This window comes from Rhamphochromis longiceps, linkage group LG20 (assembly GCF_057381845.1).
Source record: "Rhamphochromis longiceps isolate RC_006_pf linkage group LG20, R_longiceps_female_GT1.1, whole genome shotgun sequence".
NCBI lineage: Eukaryota > Metazoa > Chordata > Actinopteri > Cichliformes > Cichlidae > Rhamphochromis > Rhamphochromis longiceps.
Window position 1 is genome coordinate 6544335 of NC_140576.1, and position 16865 is coordinate 6561199.

The 16865-nt window shown below is 41.4% G+C and overlaps 1 protein-coding gene across 5 annotated transcripts in view; it reads left to right on the forward strand.

Annotated features, from left to right (window-relative positions):
- kazna (kazrin, periplakin interacting protein a) overlaps positions 1 to 16865 on the forward strand; it is a 199032-nt gene that overhangs the window by 61448 nt on the left and 120719 nt on the right. For all 5 annotated transcript variants that reach the window (XM_085393951.1, XM_085393954.1, XM_085393955.1 and 2 more), the window contains exon 4: positions 6714 to 6903. In XM_085393951.1, the coding sequence (XP_085250077.1) occupies positions 6714 to 6903 (190 nt within the window). The remainder of the gene's footprint in view (positions 1 to 6713; positions 6904 to 16865) is intronic.

Genomic DNA, 16865 nt, shown 5'->3' on the forward strand with positions numbered 1-16865 from the left:
GGCTCGAACTAAACTAAACTGGGAAACAACTAAACTACAGAGCACAAACCTGAATGAAAACGAGCAGAGGAGGATGACGATGAACAGCAGGGAGAAGACACGGTGGATACACAGACTGACACTGAGTAATACAGACGAACCGGCAACAGGCAGGAGAACACACAGGGCTTAAATACACACACCAGTAATCAGGGGATGAGAGACAGGAGGGCAACACAGCTGGGAGGAATCTGGGCTGACGGGACAGGGGAAACGTAAACTGATCACACTCACATACGACACAGACCTTCACAATAAAACAGGAAACTCAGATACATGGAACCAGACAAGACATTGAACTAAACAGACAGATTCACAAACAGATGGGGAGACACCATAGACAGACAGGTACAGACGCAGACTTAGAGGCAGATCGAAAATAACACAGAACTTAAACAATCATCATCTAGAAAATGATAACAAACTAAAAGCGCTGGGTCACCGACCCAGGACCATGACACAATCATCATCTAGAAAATGATAACAAACTAAAAGCGCTGGGTCACCGACCCAGGACCATGACACCTTCCTTTGTGTAGTCTGTTGTGTCTGTAGCAAGATGTAAGATTTTCTGCACTAAATTAGTTATAATTAGTGCACACACTCTTGAATCATATTGAGGTCTCACTGGGTAACAGTTCTGTCAGTGTATGTCTCTCTGTGCGTCGTCTTTTCCTCAGCGTGATCCTCCACTTTTCCACCACAGTGTGTGTTTGTTACTTTGTGTGTCCCGTGTGATCTGACTCAGGAGAGGTAACACTTTCCCTGCTAAGTCCAGTCCCCCCTTCCCCTGCGATAAGATGATCTTGATAAGGCATGAAGATAGCGTTCAGCTACAAAAACTCAATTTCCTTACTCCTTTGGGGACATTAAACCATTTCCTTTTGCCTGAAAAAACCCCCACAAATGCAGGAATTGCAGGGGCATAGGCAGTAAGCACAGATTGTGGTGCAGGTATCTATACGTTGTTTTTAGATTATCGGTAAAGCAATGGTCCCTGACTTAGAGGCAAACTCCTGAAAGCACAAAGTACTATAAAATATAGAACACCCTCCTTTCTGGAGGTTACAAGATTTGGAATGGTGTCATGCTCGGATTACAAGAAATGTCTATTCACATATCCCTTTGCTATCAGACCAACAAAGACTGTGAGTGAACACTTGCATATAGATTAGTAGTCTGTGTGTCTTTTGTAAAAACTTCCCTTTGGGCACACCCAGTGATTAGCAGCACTTGTCTTAGTGTTATAGAAATAATACAATAACGCCTCTCAGTCTCTGAATGCCTGGCTGAATCTTTTAGCAATTATATGAGGCAATACAGGAAAAAAAAAAACCCTCTTTGAATGTTGTCTGATTGACAGGTCTATAAAAAAGACAGGCATATAGAAAATTTTCATTTGCACATACCACTGTGAGCTTCACCAAGTCAAAGGAAAAATGATTTATACCAAATTTATAAACACTCTCTTATATCCTATCATTTGCGCCTATTTAGGAGTTGATTTAGAAAGCAGAGTTAATGCATTTGCTATGCTAGAGTGAGGGCAAACAAAAGAATAGTGTAAAATTTAATTTCTAGCAAAATAGCTGTCTTTTTCTTTGAGATGTACTTAGACTTGTTCAGTGTTTTTTTTCCTAACATAATGCTTTTTAGTTGAGAACAGAGGCTAGGAAACTCACTTAAAACAATTCATAAGCAAACACTGTCAAAAGTTGTAACAGATGTAGGAATTTTCTTTAGTTTATTTTGTTAGCACAGCTGAATTTGGTTCCTGTTGTTGCCAGGCAACAAATACCATGCTAGAGAAAGCTTGTAAGTTTTGGCTGTTATTGCCCAACAACAAAATCTTGCCCATGTAAGTAAAAAAATGTAATCATGGAGGCTTAAAAAACTACTGCATACAGATTTCTGTCCTGAAACTTTTTTTTTATGACTTTTGATTCCAGTGACTTGCCTGTAAAATGTCTACAGGGTGCTGCAGCACAGTGATGAGTGGTTATATAGCACTGATCCCACTCCCTACTGTCACCATTCATATGGTAATCCTAACTCAAAGCACACCCACTAATTACTGATACACTTGGTCCCTATTCACTGCAGTGACCAGCAGACACATTCAAGACACAAAGAAAGAAACTGAAACGATGGCCCGTGTATGGGACACACAAATTCATATGTTCATGTTTGGAACATGAGGATATGTGTTTTAATTGGTTACGCAAAAAATAAACAAAGAAAACAAACATAACAAGCAGGAAAATGGTAGATTTATTCAGGTAATGACAAGAGATGTCACGCTCAACAAATCCTGACTAGAAATCAATGGAAGAATTCCCAGATACCAAAAAATGGTGGTGGTTCGGCCTGCACCACCAAGGAGCTAATCAATAGCTAAACAGGAAAACCGATACTGTTGTTTGCAGTGATGCACGTCAAGATACATGACAGTTTCAACTGTGTGTTAGCATGTGTTCAGTATCTACTTGTTAAAGTGCAGACATGTGTAAGTCGACACACTGCTTTCCTGGCTAATGCAAATGTTTCTGGTGCTCTGGCGGAATAGAAAACACAAATGATTTATTGGCTGATGTTAGCTATTTGAAAGATTATTGATAGCATTTTTAACTGCCGATAAAAGAAAAGACAGGAGAAACACCTTCCAGCCATGTTTCGAGTGTTGACGTTGCACACTTTGTCCACCAGAGAGCACTCTGCAACTTTCCCTGTTAGCAAAAAGCCACAAACAACAATCAGCTAATCCAAGCAGAGTCAGGCAAAGCGTAAATAAGTGCAAATAACAAAGTTAGGGTAATCTGAGTATTTTTCATGCATCTGAAAGAAAAAAAACGTAGCGATAAACCCAACAGACAACAAAATATCGCATTTTAAATGACCAAATATTAGCATCGGTTTTAAAAATCCTGTATCATTCTGGCTCTGATAAACATGACTGCATTGTCACAAAACCTTGTACATAGCCTGCAGGGAAGTGTAAAGAACCCCCAAAACCATTCAACCTTATTTTGAAGCAACTGGTGATTTTACCCTTAGTGTTTTTATGTCCCAAAGCCCATGAAAATAAAAATTATCCCACCTGTTTATAGAGGAGCTTATTTTTGACAGCCTGAAATAACTGGAAAGGCGGAGGCAAGACTGGCTTCTATAAGAAAAAGAAAAACCCACTGTAATCAGCTCATCCACACTCTTCCCACAGTTCAGTTAGAAAACTACTTTCCAATTCTTTCCAAGACCCCTTATTGCTGTAGGCTATTTTTTGAGGGAAAATGGAAATACCGCTTTATTAATGCATGGCAGAATCCAAAGTCACATGTAACTTGTATTTTCATGTTTATATGGCTCCATGAATAAGACATTGTAAAAACATAATAACAGACTTTGCTCGATAAAACATGACATTTACATTACATTGCATTTGTAAAGCCCTTAAACCCAAGGGGTCTCTCTTCTTAGTACATTAGCGTGGAATCTCACTGCGTCAGCCACGTTTTACTAGTCTAGCAACACGTTTTTCTTACATGGATTACTGCCATCTTCTGGTGGTAACAGCACAGAACCTACTACCGAGCGCTGGTAGTAAGAAATACATAATGTAACACATACAAATTGTAGTAAAAATTTTAAAACTATATTCAATTTAATGTTTATTTGAAAAATTGAAAAGCCTGACCATTCCTAATGTGCATACCTGCATATAGTATAAGCATATTTTATAGACATACTCTAGTGCAGCGGTACCCAACCGCCGGGCCTCGGACCGGTACCGGTCCGTGAGTCGTTTGGTACCGGGCCGCGAGAGTAGAGGCTCAGGTGTGAAATGTATGGTTTTCAGGGTTTTTATTGGTTTTCAGCGTTATTTTGTTATCGTTTTTATCGTTAACTCGGTTTTCCTGGGTCTTTTCACGTGTGTTATGAATAAATCTTCTTTTTTTCGGTACCGGTACTAGTTTTATTTTTGTTGTATTTATCCGCGACACCTTAAAGGCCGGTCCGTGAAAATATTGTCGGGCATAAACCGGTCCGTGGCGCAAAAAAGGTTGGGGACCGCTGCTCTAGTGTAACAGTAAAGGACTGTACAGAAAGATACAAAGACTTTGATAGTGCGGCATCTTGATTACCCAAAAGGGCCCAGTTGACTTTTAGCACTCCTGACAAGAGCTGAATTTCATTAATGAACATCAGATGACTTTGGGATTATTAGCTGCCCTGTGTATGTGTGTTAGAATGAGCGTGTGTATGAGTCTATGCCTGCCCTCCTCTGTGACTAATGTATCATATGCGGCGGCAGGGTCGTCTATAAATAACAGCATGATGTTCACTTACTAAGAGGGAGGGGTGACTCGTGTCTTGCAGATGGATGAACGGGTGGACGATGTGTGTGTGTGTTTTCTTCTAAATCTCCTCGCCTGCATAGTCTAAGCGGTCAGTTAAGTTTTTGGGTTTTTTTTTCTTGAGCAAATCGTGTGCAACTCAATATTTGGCCCACACACTCGCAGAGCGCCTGAGGCTACGGTACACAGCAGTTGCACGCTACCCAGGCTTGTGCAGTGCCGTGGCTGATCTGTGTTTACCACATGCAGGATAGGTTGGGGTCTTAGTTCATACAACCTTGGGAAACAATAACAACACAGCTGTACTGCTGAGTGAGTGGGCATGCTTTGGCAGACCAATGTCAGATTATATCTGAAAAATAGCAGGATGGAGTTGGGGTGCTAGGTTGGCAACTGAGGCAGGTTTTCTCAGTCCTAAAGGGAAAAGATGACTATACAGAGAGGTTAATTATAAGTGCTTGCTGTCAAAACAGTTGGAGGTGTGTCAGCATTAGGAAGAGTCAAAAAACTGGCGATGGCTGATATCTTTGGAAAGACGTGCGTGTGGTGCAGCCCTAATGAAGTTATCATTAATGAGTAAAAAGATTGTGTAGAAAGTCAGATATTCCCACATTTATGGTTGGGAATCAAAATATGATATTGATCACTATACTGAAGTCACAGTTGTGAAAGATGCAGTCGCAAAACAGTTGACTCAGTTGACTTTAGAGCGATGATTTCATGTGTTCACTGTTAGTTTATTGATACTGGTTCAGATAAGCTGCTCACTTAATACTGCATATTCATGTACAAGAATAACAAGCTAATGCATGATGTGAAATGGGTCCAAACTATGCTTACATGTGCAGTGACAATAAAAAGAAAGGCAGTGTAATCCTTTAAGCCCTGTATCCGATGACTATTGAGAAACATGTTTATTCCCTGTCAGCTCTGCTCACTTACAAATGGGCTGCACTGGATTCGTCGTGAGGCTTTTCTATATAGAAAGCTTCCGCAATCAGTCTGTCTCCTGTTCAGTTTCTGGGGTATACTTTACATTTTGAAAGTAATGTTGTTGTCTTGCAATACTTCTAATATATAAGCAGCAGTTTTCACAGCCACGCTGCAGATACCCCTCTGTGGCACTGCAAAGGAAAGAAGGAAGCAAGAAGAATTACAATTATGAAGGCAGAGCATAGATTTTGGATACAGATACAAAAAAGTATGTATTGCATAGTTAGTCACACAGCATGTAGGACATTTCCACATGTGGCAGTCAGCCTTGGGCTAAAGCTCATTCTTAGCCTAAAGGATAGGCAGGAAGGAGCCTATGATTGCATTCAGAGCCCCCCGCTTAATGCTATACAGAATAATATGTCAAATCTTAACTGAGTTACTCTGAACACTCCTATCATAATAATATCCGAGTCGACTCAATGGATATCAAAATGTGTTATGATAATGTTAGAGCACATTTGAAGGGATGAATATGTTCCTCTTTAACTTCAGCCTGAAACATTAGAGCAGGGCTTCAAAAAACGCCTTTGTCTGCCGGACGAATACCTCGCTGTGATAATGTGAAAAAAAAGCCCTGTTTGCACAACTATTATTGTTTTCTCCACACAACTGCTCCTTTGTCAAACTAATGATTTCCTTCCCTTTGTCCACAAGTCCTGTGCAGGATTTGCATGCAGAAAGTTAGAAAGAGAAAAAGCTGCAGTGTTTCGATTTAGTCCTTTTTCACCGGATTACAGAAATTTGTTGCGAGTTTGTTCAGCAATGAACGCATTCCCAGAACCTCAGACAATATCTCCTGAAAACAGCTGTGTTGAGAGACTCTGATTTTCCATGTGCTTATGTGTCCTAGTGTGCTCCCCCACCCCCTCGCCTTTCTCTGCGAATGGTACAGTCCATTTAAAAAGGCGCTTGTCATCTCTCAATGCTCTGTGTCCTTTCAACAGTCAGCTGCAGGGAGCACATTTCACAGGGGCAGTGCTGGCGCTCTAATGCACACACAGACACACTCATGCTGTTACCGAACTCTCAGAGACACACTCACAGGCATGCTTGCACACTGACACACTCTCACCACACACACACAGCCTCTGAAACGTACACTCCTTCCAGCAAACACACATTTCCCCTGAGCCGGACGCCTCTCTTTAAGGGAAAGGACTAACTGCTCTGAGGATTTAACTTGGCTTTCTCATAAAACAAAAAGGGAAAAGGAGCAATCAGAACAGGGGAAAAAAAAGGAGGAATTTATTTGGGGGCACCTTCCTTCCCAGGAAATGGTCAACTTGTCAGTATGACACCTTGTCTGGATTCCCCTCTCTTCCTCAGGCAAAAATCCTGAAAATGATGGATGACAACAAGCAGCTTGCCCAGCGCATCGATGGGGCCATTCAGTCAGCCAGCCAGGAGGTGACCAACCTGCGGTCAGAGCTGAGCGCCACCAGCCGCAGACTGGCCGAGCTGGGAGCGACGGACTCTTCTGCCAGCGTGCTTGAGACCCTGCAGCACAACCACAATGGTAAGAGAGCCACGCTGGGAGTGAAGTGACGGTGTCTTCTTGTTCTTTTTGCCGAGAAGCTGTGAACATGTGGAGAAGGATGAGTGCGCTCTCATTCAGCTGTGTGTGAGTGTAGTCTTGCAGTGTGCGTCTTGAGTGTGCGGCTTATCATGGAGGACATCCAAGAGTGAAAAAAGCCTCCACTCATACCTCTGCTCATGGGAATAAGTGCATTTCAGAGTCAGCGAGAGAGCGGATGAATTGAACAAAAGAGGGGTTTATGTTGACTTGTGTCCACTTTCAGTTCTCCCTTAAAATCCCCTCTCATGTTGAATAATTAACCCCCTTAACCTTTAAGAGGAGAGGGGGGCGGGGGTAGTGCTGCACTTCAGTAAGGACAGAGTGGGTAAAGTTACAGCCTCTTTTTACTCTCAGGCACTCTGTGTGCTAGTTCAGTCGGCTCTCCCCTAACCGGGCAATGGATCTGCGTCTCTTGAGGAGGAAGGGAAAGGGGGCTGGTTTTAGGGTTGCTGTTGGTTACTGTTACTGAGAGCTGTTTGAATGGCTGCCCAGTGTATAGAGAAAGCTGCCTTCTGTTTGTGTGTGTGTGTGTGTGTGTGTGTGTGTGTGTGTGTGTTGCAGCTGCTTTATTTGCCCTTTTCCAAGTTTTATCTACTCAGTTTGACATATAGATAGGAAACAGATGGGAGTTTTTGTTTCTGTGCACATGCATAAGCATGGCTGACTGCATAAGCACGCGTGGCTAAATGTGTGCCCATGGGCTGCCGTGTCCCTTTAACTTCTGGCACACGCACATTCTCACACTCTTGCTCTTTCCGTAGCAGTCAGCTGGTACAGTGAGCGGTCTGATAGGATGCGTGCCATCCGGGCTTTGGCAGCACTCTACTATGAAACCACATCTCTCGCAGACACTTGTGAAATCAAGCTCAGTAATAGACCTGCTGTACTGCACTCTTAGATTAAAACACTGTTGGTGAACTTTCCTTTAGCAAAGACAGTGAGTCATTTGGTCCTCAGTTGACCTCTGTGGTGCTTTTTAATAGGGGGAAATTTGAACACAGGCTGTCGTATACAGCTGGTCAGGAACTGTTTGGTCATGTGTCCGCTTTGTTTTCAGTGGACTGACACTGTAGCCTTTCTGTTTCTTTGTCAGTGTGTATGTGCCTTGCGTTATCCCTTTAACCCTGATGCATGCTCACATTCCTGCTGGTTTCCATAGCAGTGTGTGTACCAGCGTGAGAGACAACAAGCACTCCTCTGGGAGGGTTTGAGCACTGATGTCATTGTCCTTTGGTTGCTGCTTCTCAGCTCAGCTGAAATGATGACTGAGTGATGTGCACGAATCACGTTCATCTGTGTGAATATTCTTTAAACGTCCTAAAGACTGCAGAAAAACACTGTTGGTTTGCTCATTCTTACGACATTCCCAATGCTTCTGAAATGATACACCACGAGACGCTGAGCCCTATCTGTGGATCTTTTAGAAGATGTATTTTGTCAGACACAATTATCTGCAAATGCAGTGCTAAGTGGTTCTGAGTGCCCCCGATTTTCAACATCAAAAATGACATGCACACATGTCCTTTTGATACTGAAGATTATGGTTGCCAGTTCCTGCTTTTGTTTGCCCAGTGCATCTTCCCACTGTCATTGTGTTGCTGTCAATAAGTCTATTCTTTTTTTTTTTCACACCCACCTCTTGCTGTCTGTTCTCTCAACCCCCTTTTTCTCCTTGTAGCTGTTCTTTACAGGCTCAGGGTGTATAATAGAAACAGCTAGGGATAGGAGGATTAGGTAATTTATCACCAGTGGCTGTGTTGAGAAGGGAGGTGTGTGGTAAGGGTCGCCGGTTCATTGCACAGCCGGCAGAGTAAGAGTCCTGAGGGAAGCTTTGTTGGGGGTGCTATCTGGCACTTCAGATCCAGCAGCACTAACCTTGCTAGTAGGCTAGCTTACCTTAATTGCATTCCTGCTTCCTGGGGGGGCTTACATTTGCATGTTTCATTCTTCCTGGCAAGTGCAAAGTTATAAGGAATTGGATGTACTTGATCATCTTCTAGTAGTTTTCCTCAGAGAATTACAAGCTCACAACTGTTTAGAAAACACAGAAAAAGACCACAAGATTTGACCTCACTGTCTTCCTCAAATGATCTTCCCTAACATGTTATCTGTCCTCTGAGCTCACACTTATCCTCCTCGTGGTCCCCGAAAGCACCGCATTTAACTCTGAAGGATGTTAAGCATCCATGAAACTGACCCCAAAGCTTCTGCCTGTGTGTGGCATGAGTTGGCATCATTTTATCTTTGTATATGGGAGAAAATGTCGCTATGGAAAGTTTGGGTGAGTGAAAAGCCCATTCATATTATGCTCATATTGCCCTATTTCTGTACGATGACCTTTGGATAGACGTATTTTTGAGATGTCTTTTATTTTACTTTTTTTCATAGTGGTCAAGAGACTTTTTATTTTCCACATACACTTTTGTCAAGGTGCATACATGTGGAAAAAATCATTCCATCTTCTTACTCTAGTCTCTGTGCTACACATATAACCGCACACTGGATCCGTTGGGGTTACTTTGATTATATGCGGCACAATTAGCACAGGTAAAGTAATTACTCAAAGTGCTGGCACATTAAACTGGTTCTTATTCTTATTTACTTTCACTAGCAGAGTCTTTCATACATGGTGGGATATCACCAAGATCCCCAGAGTTTACTGACAGTTGCTGACACTAATAAAAGCGCATTGTGGATCAACATTGGATATTTATCGTCACTAATTATATCTCAACCATCGCTGGTTGGATGTTTAGTTATGAATCATTCAAAGGTCAGTCATATTGTACTTAATGACTCATACAATCGGGGTAGTTGAGAGAGAGAGAGCCAAATATTCGTGAGCTTTTTTGCCAACACACAAAAGTCATGCTTTTCTCTCTGAAACTCATCAAAAACCTTTACATGATGTCGCAATCATTTCAGTTAATCACAGATTTTATCCACTCGATAATTGAAAACACAAAAAAAATGTTTATCATTCAGGAAGGCTTATCCAGGATATCAAGAATGAGTAGAGGCTATTATATCATTTAGCATGGAGCATTTGCTGTCTCTGTACATCATGAACGCACAGACAAACTCTGCATGTTAAAAAGCTACTGAGAACTCTCGTGTTCTTTAAATCTGTTCATGAAAAAGCCTCCTTGGCCACTGACATTAAACAGGATTAATAATATCAAGAAGGTATTTGCTTAAAAAGCAGTTACTCCTTTGGAGATGGAAGAGAAGAGCAACCTTGATGTAACAAGACTACTCATTCTGTTAAAGCTATTAGCTAGTACTCGAATTGGAATGAAATAGGTGCCGGTGCTATATAACAGCAACTTCACAGGTATTGGTTTAACTTATGTTTAACCTTACAATAATTACACCTTAAAGCAAGCTGGGGGATATCTGCACTCTCAAGCTGATGTGTTCTTGCGACGCCGCCTGCATTCATCAGTACAACATTGTGTGCGATTGAGCTTTCCTGTACCAGCAATGTGGAAGGACCAGTTGGCAACTTCCAAATCTCACTGAGAGTAACAGAGAGTCCTATGTTTTACTTGCTGTGAAACAAAAATGTATGCCCCATCTGTTCCTAACACTTCCCTAGTATCATCTTTCAGGCTTACTAAGGTAACGTGGCATTTCAGCAAAATTACTTTGGTCTGTGATTGCAATTTTTACACGTGAGTGCAGATCTCTTTCTGCTCAGTGGGGCTCCCGCCATTCTGCGTGCAGCGTTACCAATCAGTTGTCAGTATTGGAGAGACACTGCTTCCACAGTAAATGCTTCATTACCATCAAGAAGAGCAGCTTGGACATTTGTATTCGTCTGGTGTACAGCGAGTACTTGTTCTTAAGTTAACACAAGTGATGCCCTCATGTTTCCTGGTTTGCATATATATATACACAGAACAGGGAGAAGATGTCTTCTGTTTTACAACTAGTTACTTTAACATACAAGTGCTTAGTGTACTTATTTTAAATTAGTACCCTCAGAACTGGGTGTAATGATTCTAGTGATTTTCTTTTTAACCTTTTAGTAAAATTGAGGGATATATCAAAAATTAAGAATTGTAAGCAAAGCTGAAGGTTGCATTGAATGTTTGGTCACTGCCATTCCCGTCTCAAGCCCCAGTGAAGAGAACCTTTCCACTGTTCTCTTATTTTGTTGTTAAGTTGAGATGCTGTCAAAATCTCTGCAGAGTCATTCAAGTGTAGAATGTCCTCACATAGATTACAGGTTTTTTCCATGAATTTGATTTCCTGCTGTATTTTGTCTTTGCAGGCAGTGTCTGGGAAAAGTTGACATTTTGCAACATGCCATTACCTTCGTAAGCTTTCACACTCACTTTTATTGATTTGACGAAGAGCTATTGGTGTGAAGCTGCTGTCACTCAAATGAGCATTTGGTGTAGGGTCCCCGCTCCGTGACTGAAAAACAAAAAAACGAAATAAGCTATAGGAAAGCAATAGCATGGTAATACATGGGGATTAAAGTGGTGTTTGTCAGATTGGGCGTAGCTGTGCAGCGTGGGGAAATCACTTAGAAATAAGCGAGTGAAATAATAACGTGTGGATTTTTCTTTGAGTACAGACTGTGATCAGTGGACCTGTGGTGCTTCTCCCATTTTCACTGCTCTTTGTGGATTTAGCCAAATAAATTCAGGAGATGTTATGCAGGCTGATTTCCAACCATTCAATGTTATTAGTGTAGTGTCAAATGTAGAATTCAGTGAATTAATCCACTCAGCATCATAAACTGATGTTTATAGTTGTGCACTGTGTGTCCAACACAGTGCACAACTGTAAACTCATGTAACCTCAGAATAACACAAAGTTAGTGTGCTTCATTTTATTTTGTAAGACATTTCACAAAAATACTATATGTACAAGCACACAAAGAATAAACTAAAAAAAAACACACATTAACCTTGCTATCAGCTTTAATTACTCGTTAACTGAAGGTAATGTTAACGCCATTTCAGGTTATTCCAGCCCAATTTAACCCTCCAGTTTAATACACTCATAAAATACTGCAGTTGCCTCAGACTGTGAAAATGGCACCAAATCTCATTAGTGTTTTTTCTTTCTTTTGTCGATGGAGATGGCTTTTGAATCCCTCTCTGTCTACGGCGATGAGAAACTTAATGACTTGTGTGAGGATAAATGATAGCCCTCCTCAGGTTTCATGTTTATGGCACGTTTTATAGTCATTTATTTGACAAAGTTACCCAACAGATGGTTACTCATCAGAGCATTTCTCAAAAGTGCCACAAAAATTGGATCCGCCACAGTTGCCTTTGGCATTTAGCTCCTCTTGTGGCATCAAATGCGGTAACTTTCATAATGAATCCCATGTTTATAAGGAATCGCCACCAAATGAAGGTATTTATTTCAAATCAAATGACCCAGGCTTATTCTATGATGATACTGAAACATGAATGTGTTTGAAGGTACTTTCGTAAATAGGATGTTAAAGATAGGTGATGATTGTCTGTAGCCATATGTTTAGAGGTCATTCATTAACATACGAGTGTAGTCATCAAGCCGTCGTTTTAGCAGAGAAGTTGTTAGGCCCAACACCTGGGACTGGGCCAGAAAGGGGGGTGGGTTTGAGGACTTGGCGTGGTCTAAAAAAATCACATTTTGAACATACACTAATGTTTGTTCTGGGCAAACCTTTGGTCCCAGTATACTTGTAGGCTACGTTATAATGTACCGTGCCCTGAACATTTTTACAGACCGAGCACAAGCCATATGGCATTCCCTAATGTCAGAAACCTTCCCCAGCAGGATAGTTTGCCCCAACACATTGGATAGAGTAGGGCATCAACCCAAAGAGCACAACATCCCAGATCCCAAACTGACTGAAGCTGAGACAAGCCTGATCTGCATAGACCCCGCCCCAGAAATCACAGGACCCATACAATCTGGCAGCGTAAGGGAGATCTATATAATATTAGCCAGGATGCTGTAATGATGTGTTTGGGTGTGATATGCTGTTAGTATGTCAAGTTTGAGCTCGCCGGAGAGTGGCTGTGCATCGTCAGCACTTCCACATATAGATACACAGACTCACACACAGGTCTCTTTGACCTTGTCACAAATCATTGTGACAGAAGAAGTGTTTTCCAGATAGTTATGAGCTACCAACACACCTCGAGACACTAGCAGTGATTCGTTCTGACACTAAAAAACATACAAATTAAACCCACATCCCGAAATTAAACTATCCTCCGCTACTATTTACTCTTCGCTTGAACAGACAGTCCACTGCCCTTCGTTTCATTTTGGTAGGTCAGGTCTACAATATATATTTGATGTTTTAGGTTGGTCACGTTGTAGTATGCATTAATGAGTTGGAGCAGGTCTCTGGAATGTAAATTTATGTTGCCCTTTGTCCTCCAGCTTGCCTTTGCTGGAAAGTAATGCTAACAGTACTCTCGCACACAGCGGCAGATGGCTCGAGCAAGTGTCCTCAGAAATTGGTGACTTTGCACATATTCAGATGCCACGAAGTGCAAATTCTGAGCTCTGTCTTGCAGAACTGTGGAGGTAGAGGGTGAGAAAGAGCAAAAGTACAAAGAATTTGTAACTTTTCCCATATTTACGAGAGGATTTGGAATATTCTTTTGCTCTATGAGGTAGACAGGCCAGCGTAATAAATGGTGCACCACGTGAGTAGACTACTGTGAACAATGATTAAAACTCTCATTAATGTGATAAAAAGCTTCATTAGTGGGCGATCGTGGGTGGTGGACATCATTGTTTTTATACTGCAACTGTGGCCTTTCTTTTTAATGTGCGTCATGGGAGCTCAGATATTTCAGAACAAACTTGTTCCTCCTGATAATGTGGGTGAGAATCTTTGGTAACGGCGTCGTTTTCACTGATCCAGTGATCATAAAGGAAATAAAATGGGAAATTAGAGCAGCTGAATATAGGCTATAGTGAATTTACATTGGATGGGATGCTGATGTATAAAGTCTGCACAGTGGAAGCAGATACGTTTGCTCTGTAGCCCCAGAGAATGGCTACTAATAGGCTCAGATAGGAGATGAGGAAAGAGCCCCCCCAGTGGTATTCAAATGATGTGATATGACGGGAACTGGGGAAAGGGGAGGGGTCTGGTCTGCTGAGGGGCTGCCTAACATTTTGTCAGCAATTACTCACAATGAGGTGTGGCGAGGTGATGGGTTGCAGCAGCAGCAATGATATATATATATAATGACATTTTCACTGTTCATCTCACATTTCTTTGAAGCGGTAGTGGTACATGATTTGAGTTTCAGCTAATTTGGACCTACAATGCATGTAATCATAACAAAATGCTTGACCAATATGTGGAGATGATCCGCAACTTGATGTCAACCCTTACTCCTCGGCAGTCTTCAAGTGTTGAGATAGTATTAAGTTTCCAAACAAGACGTTAATTGATCTGTTGAGATTAATATCATTTATTATTCCCACGGCACATCCAAACAAACTTTGGCAAGCATAAAGTGTTAATATATTGTACCACCTTATGATAGATAAATAATAATTTAGCAAGAGCTGGGCGTTTAATAATGACATGGTTATGTAAAACAGCGTTCATCTTCTTCAGGGTGTTCATTTTTCATCCGTGCAAGGGGATACATAAGTGTGTGCATCCGAAGCTGATAAGCTAAATTTGGTTGCAGGTATGACTGAATAGAATGACTGCAAATGCACTGCAGAGGCATTGCCTCGCCTCGGAGCATTTTCAGACATATGTACTGGTCTGGGTTCAGATTTTTCCTTGCACGTATCCCACTGCAACCGATTAAGAGCTGACAAATAGAGTAGGATCTCGGATCAGTGATTCTGTAAAGCCTCTGCTCATGTGTCAAACGGTTTCCAGCAGCACAGAAGGACTAGTCAAGGGAGCTGTTTCAAAGTGTTTGTGAGGCATTGCCTTGAAATTGCTATATTACTCTTGGAAAAGCGCACAGGATGTTATGTTCTTGGCCAAAGCCGTTGACGTTTAATGTTTACAGACAAGGATCGGTGGGAGTGCAGAGGTATTCTTTCACAGTTGACACTAAGGTAGTTATTTGAGTATTAAATACTCCCATCCACCTCCCACATTTTGTACTTAGCACACTGTTTGGAATGGAGCCCCTAAATCTTGCTGGTGGTTTTGAGTCTAGAGCAGCTTATTATTAAGACATACCACCTAACCCTTTAGCTGTCTAATAGTAATTTTAGGGAAATATTTTTTCTTTCTTTGTCTATGATCACATTAGATGCATTATGAGTGTTGCTGGTGACAGCCAGAAGTCGGTGGGTGCAGACACATTATCAGTCTTATATGCTATGCAAACCTTCATAAATTGCAAGCTGTCAGAGTTGCAGCTTTTAGGCATGAAATTACAAAATCGAATCTAACAAGGGAGTTCATTTCCTGTATTGTTGTCCTGTCTCATATCTCCCTAAATTTCTTTTTTACATTTTCTACTTGGAAATCGTAAAAGGGTTCCCCAGTTTTTTAGTTTTCTTTTTTGTGTGTGTGGATGCAACCAAAAGAGGCAAAAAAAAAAATCCTGTTAGCTTACCCGGGTTTTTTTGTTTGTTTTTTGCTTCTACATAGCAACAGCCAGCATAAACAGATAAAATGCTGTGTTTACGTTTGTTCTAGTCAGTTAATCAGGCCTGGCTTTTGTGAATCTGAGTGATCATCCAGCTTCCAATTGTCCATCTATCAGCACGCAGACTGTCCAGCCAGCTGGTGCCTGCTGGGTTGAAGAGGCAGACTGGGCAAGGCTAGATGTCACAGTGGTGGCAGGTGGGAGCCACCATCAGGTATCGTAATGCCCGCTGGCACAGGCGAGACTGTCTCGAAGCAGCATGACTTGGTAGAGAAAGAGGGGGAGAAAGAGGGAGGGGGAGGCATCTTGATCCATGCGTGTGCCAACCCTGACAAATTGGATAAAGCCTCCAGTGGACTGGCACAGTAGATGTAGAGGGCAGAGGGAGGGAGGGAGGGAAGAGGGTGTTGGTTAGCAGATGTGTGTGTGTCATCACAGGCCTGGCATCATGCTGAAGGGGAGGAAACATTATTTACACTAATGTACGTAAACAGACAGATACATGCAGATGCAGTGCAAAAGTTGACGTCTGTGTGTGTATGTGAGGACCTTCACTTTCATAGCAAGGCTAAAAATACTGCCTACGGTTCTGTTTTCACAGGTACACACACTGCCTGTCTAGGTGTACTTTTCATCCTCTACCTCATTAGTTTTTCACATGTCTTAACCAGATTTTTAAAATTTATTTTGCCTCTATTATTTATTTGAAAAGTCACTCGAATTTCAGTTCTTCTGGTGCAGCTTCGTCTTCAGGCTTGTCTTTAAATTCTACGAATGCTGCATGTTCAATTATAATATAGTTGTTGTTCTACGTTCATTTGTCTATAGTAGTTCATATACATTGGTTAAAGTATGTGCATAAGTTACAATAATGACTCTATTTTTTTAATAACAAATTTCAATCAGTTATATTCAACCGTAAATTAAAGTTCATTTTCATACCTTTTCAAGCACAAAATAGGTGGCAAACTGTCAAAGAAAGTGCAGGTGTGCATTGAGTATTCTGTGCCAGCATGTCATACCTTAAGTTGATAGCTGAAGTTGCTCATTTACATTAAACTAAGGCAATTAGAGATTTCTCACAGTTGGTTTAAACTCTAAAAAGATGAAAATAGCTAAAAATGTTCATTCTGAGATGTAACCCCTTTTTGTCATCTTGCAATCCTTTTCAAGATTTTCTGTGAATGCAGATTAGCTCATTCAAATTTAATAATTGGCTGGACAGAAAATATAAAAGAAAAAAAAGGCTCTAACAAGCCATGTTAGGGGAACAGTGTTTTACTGGTTCCACTATCCTGTCGC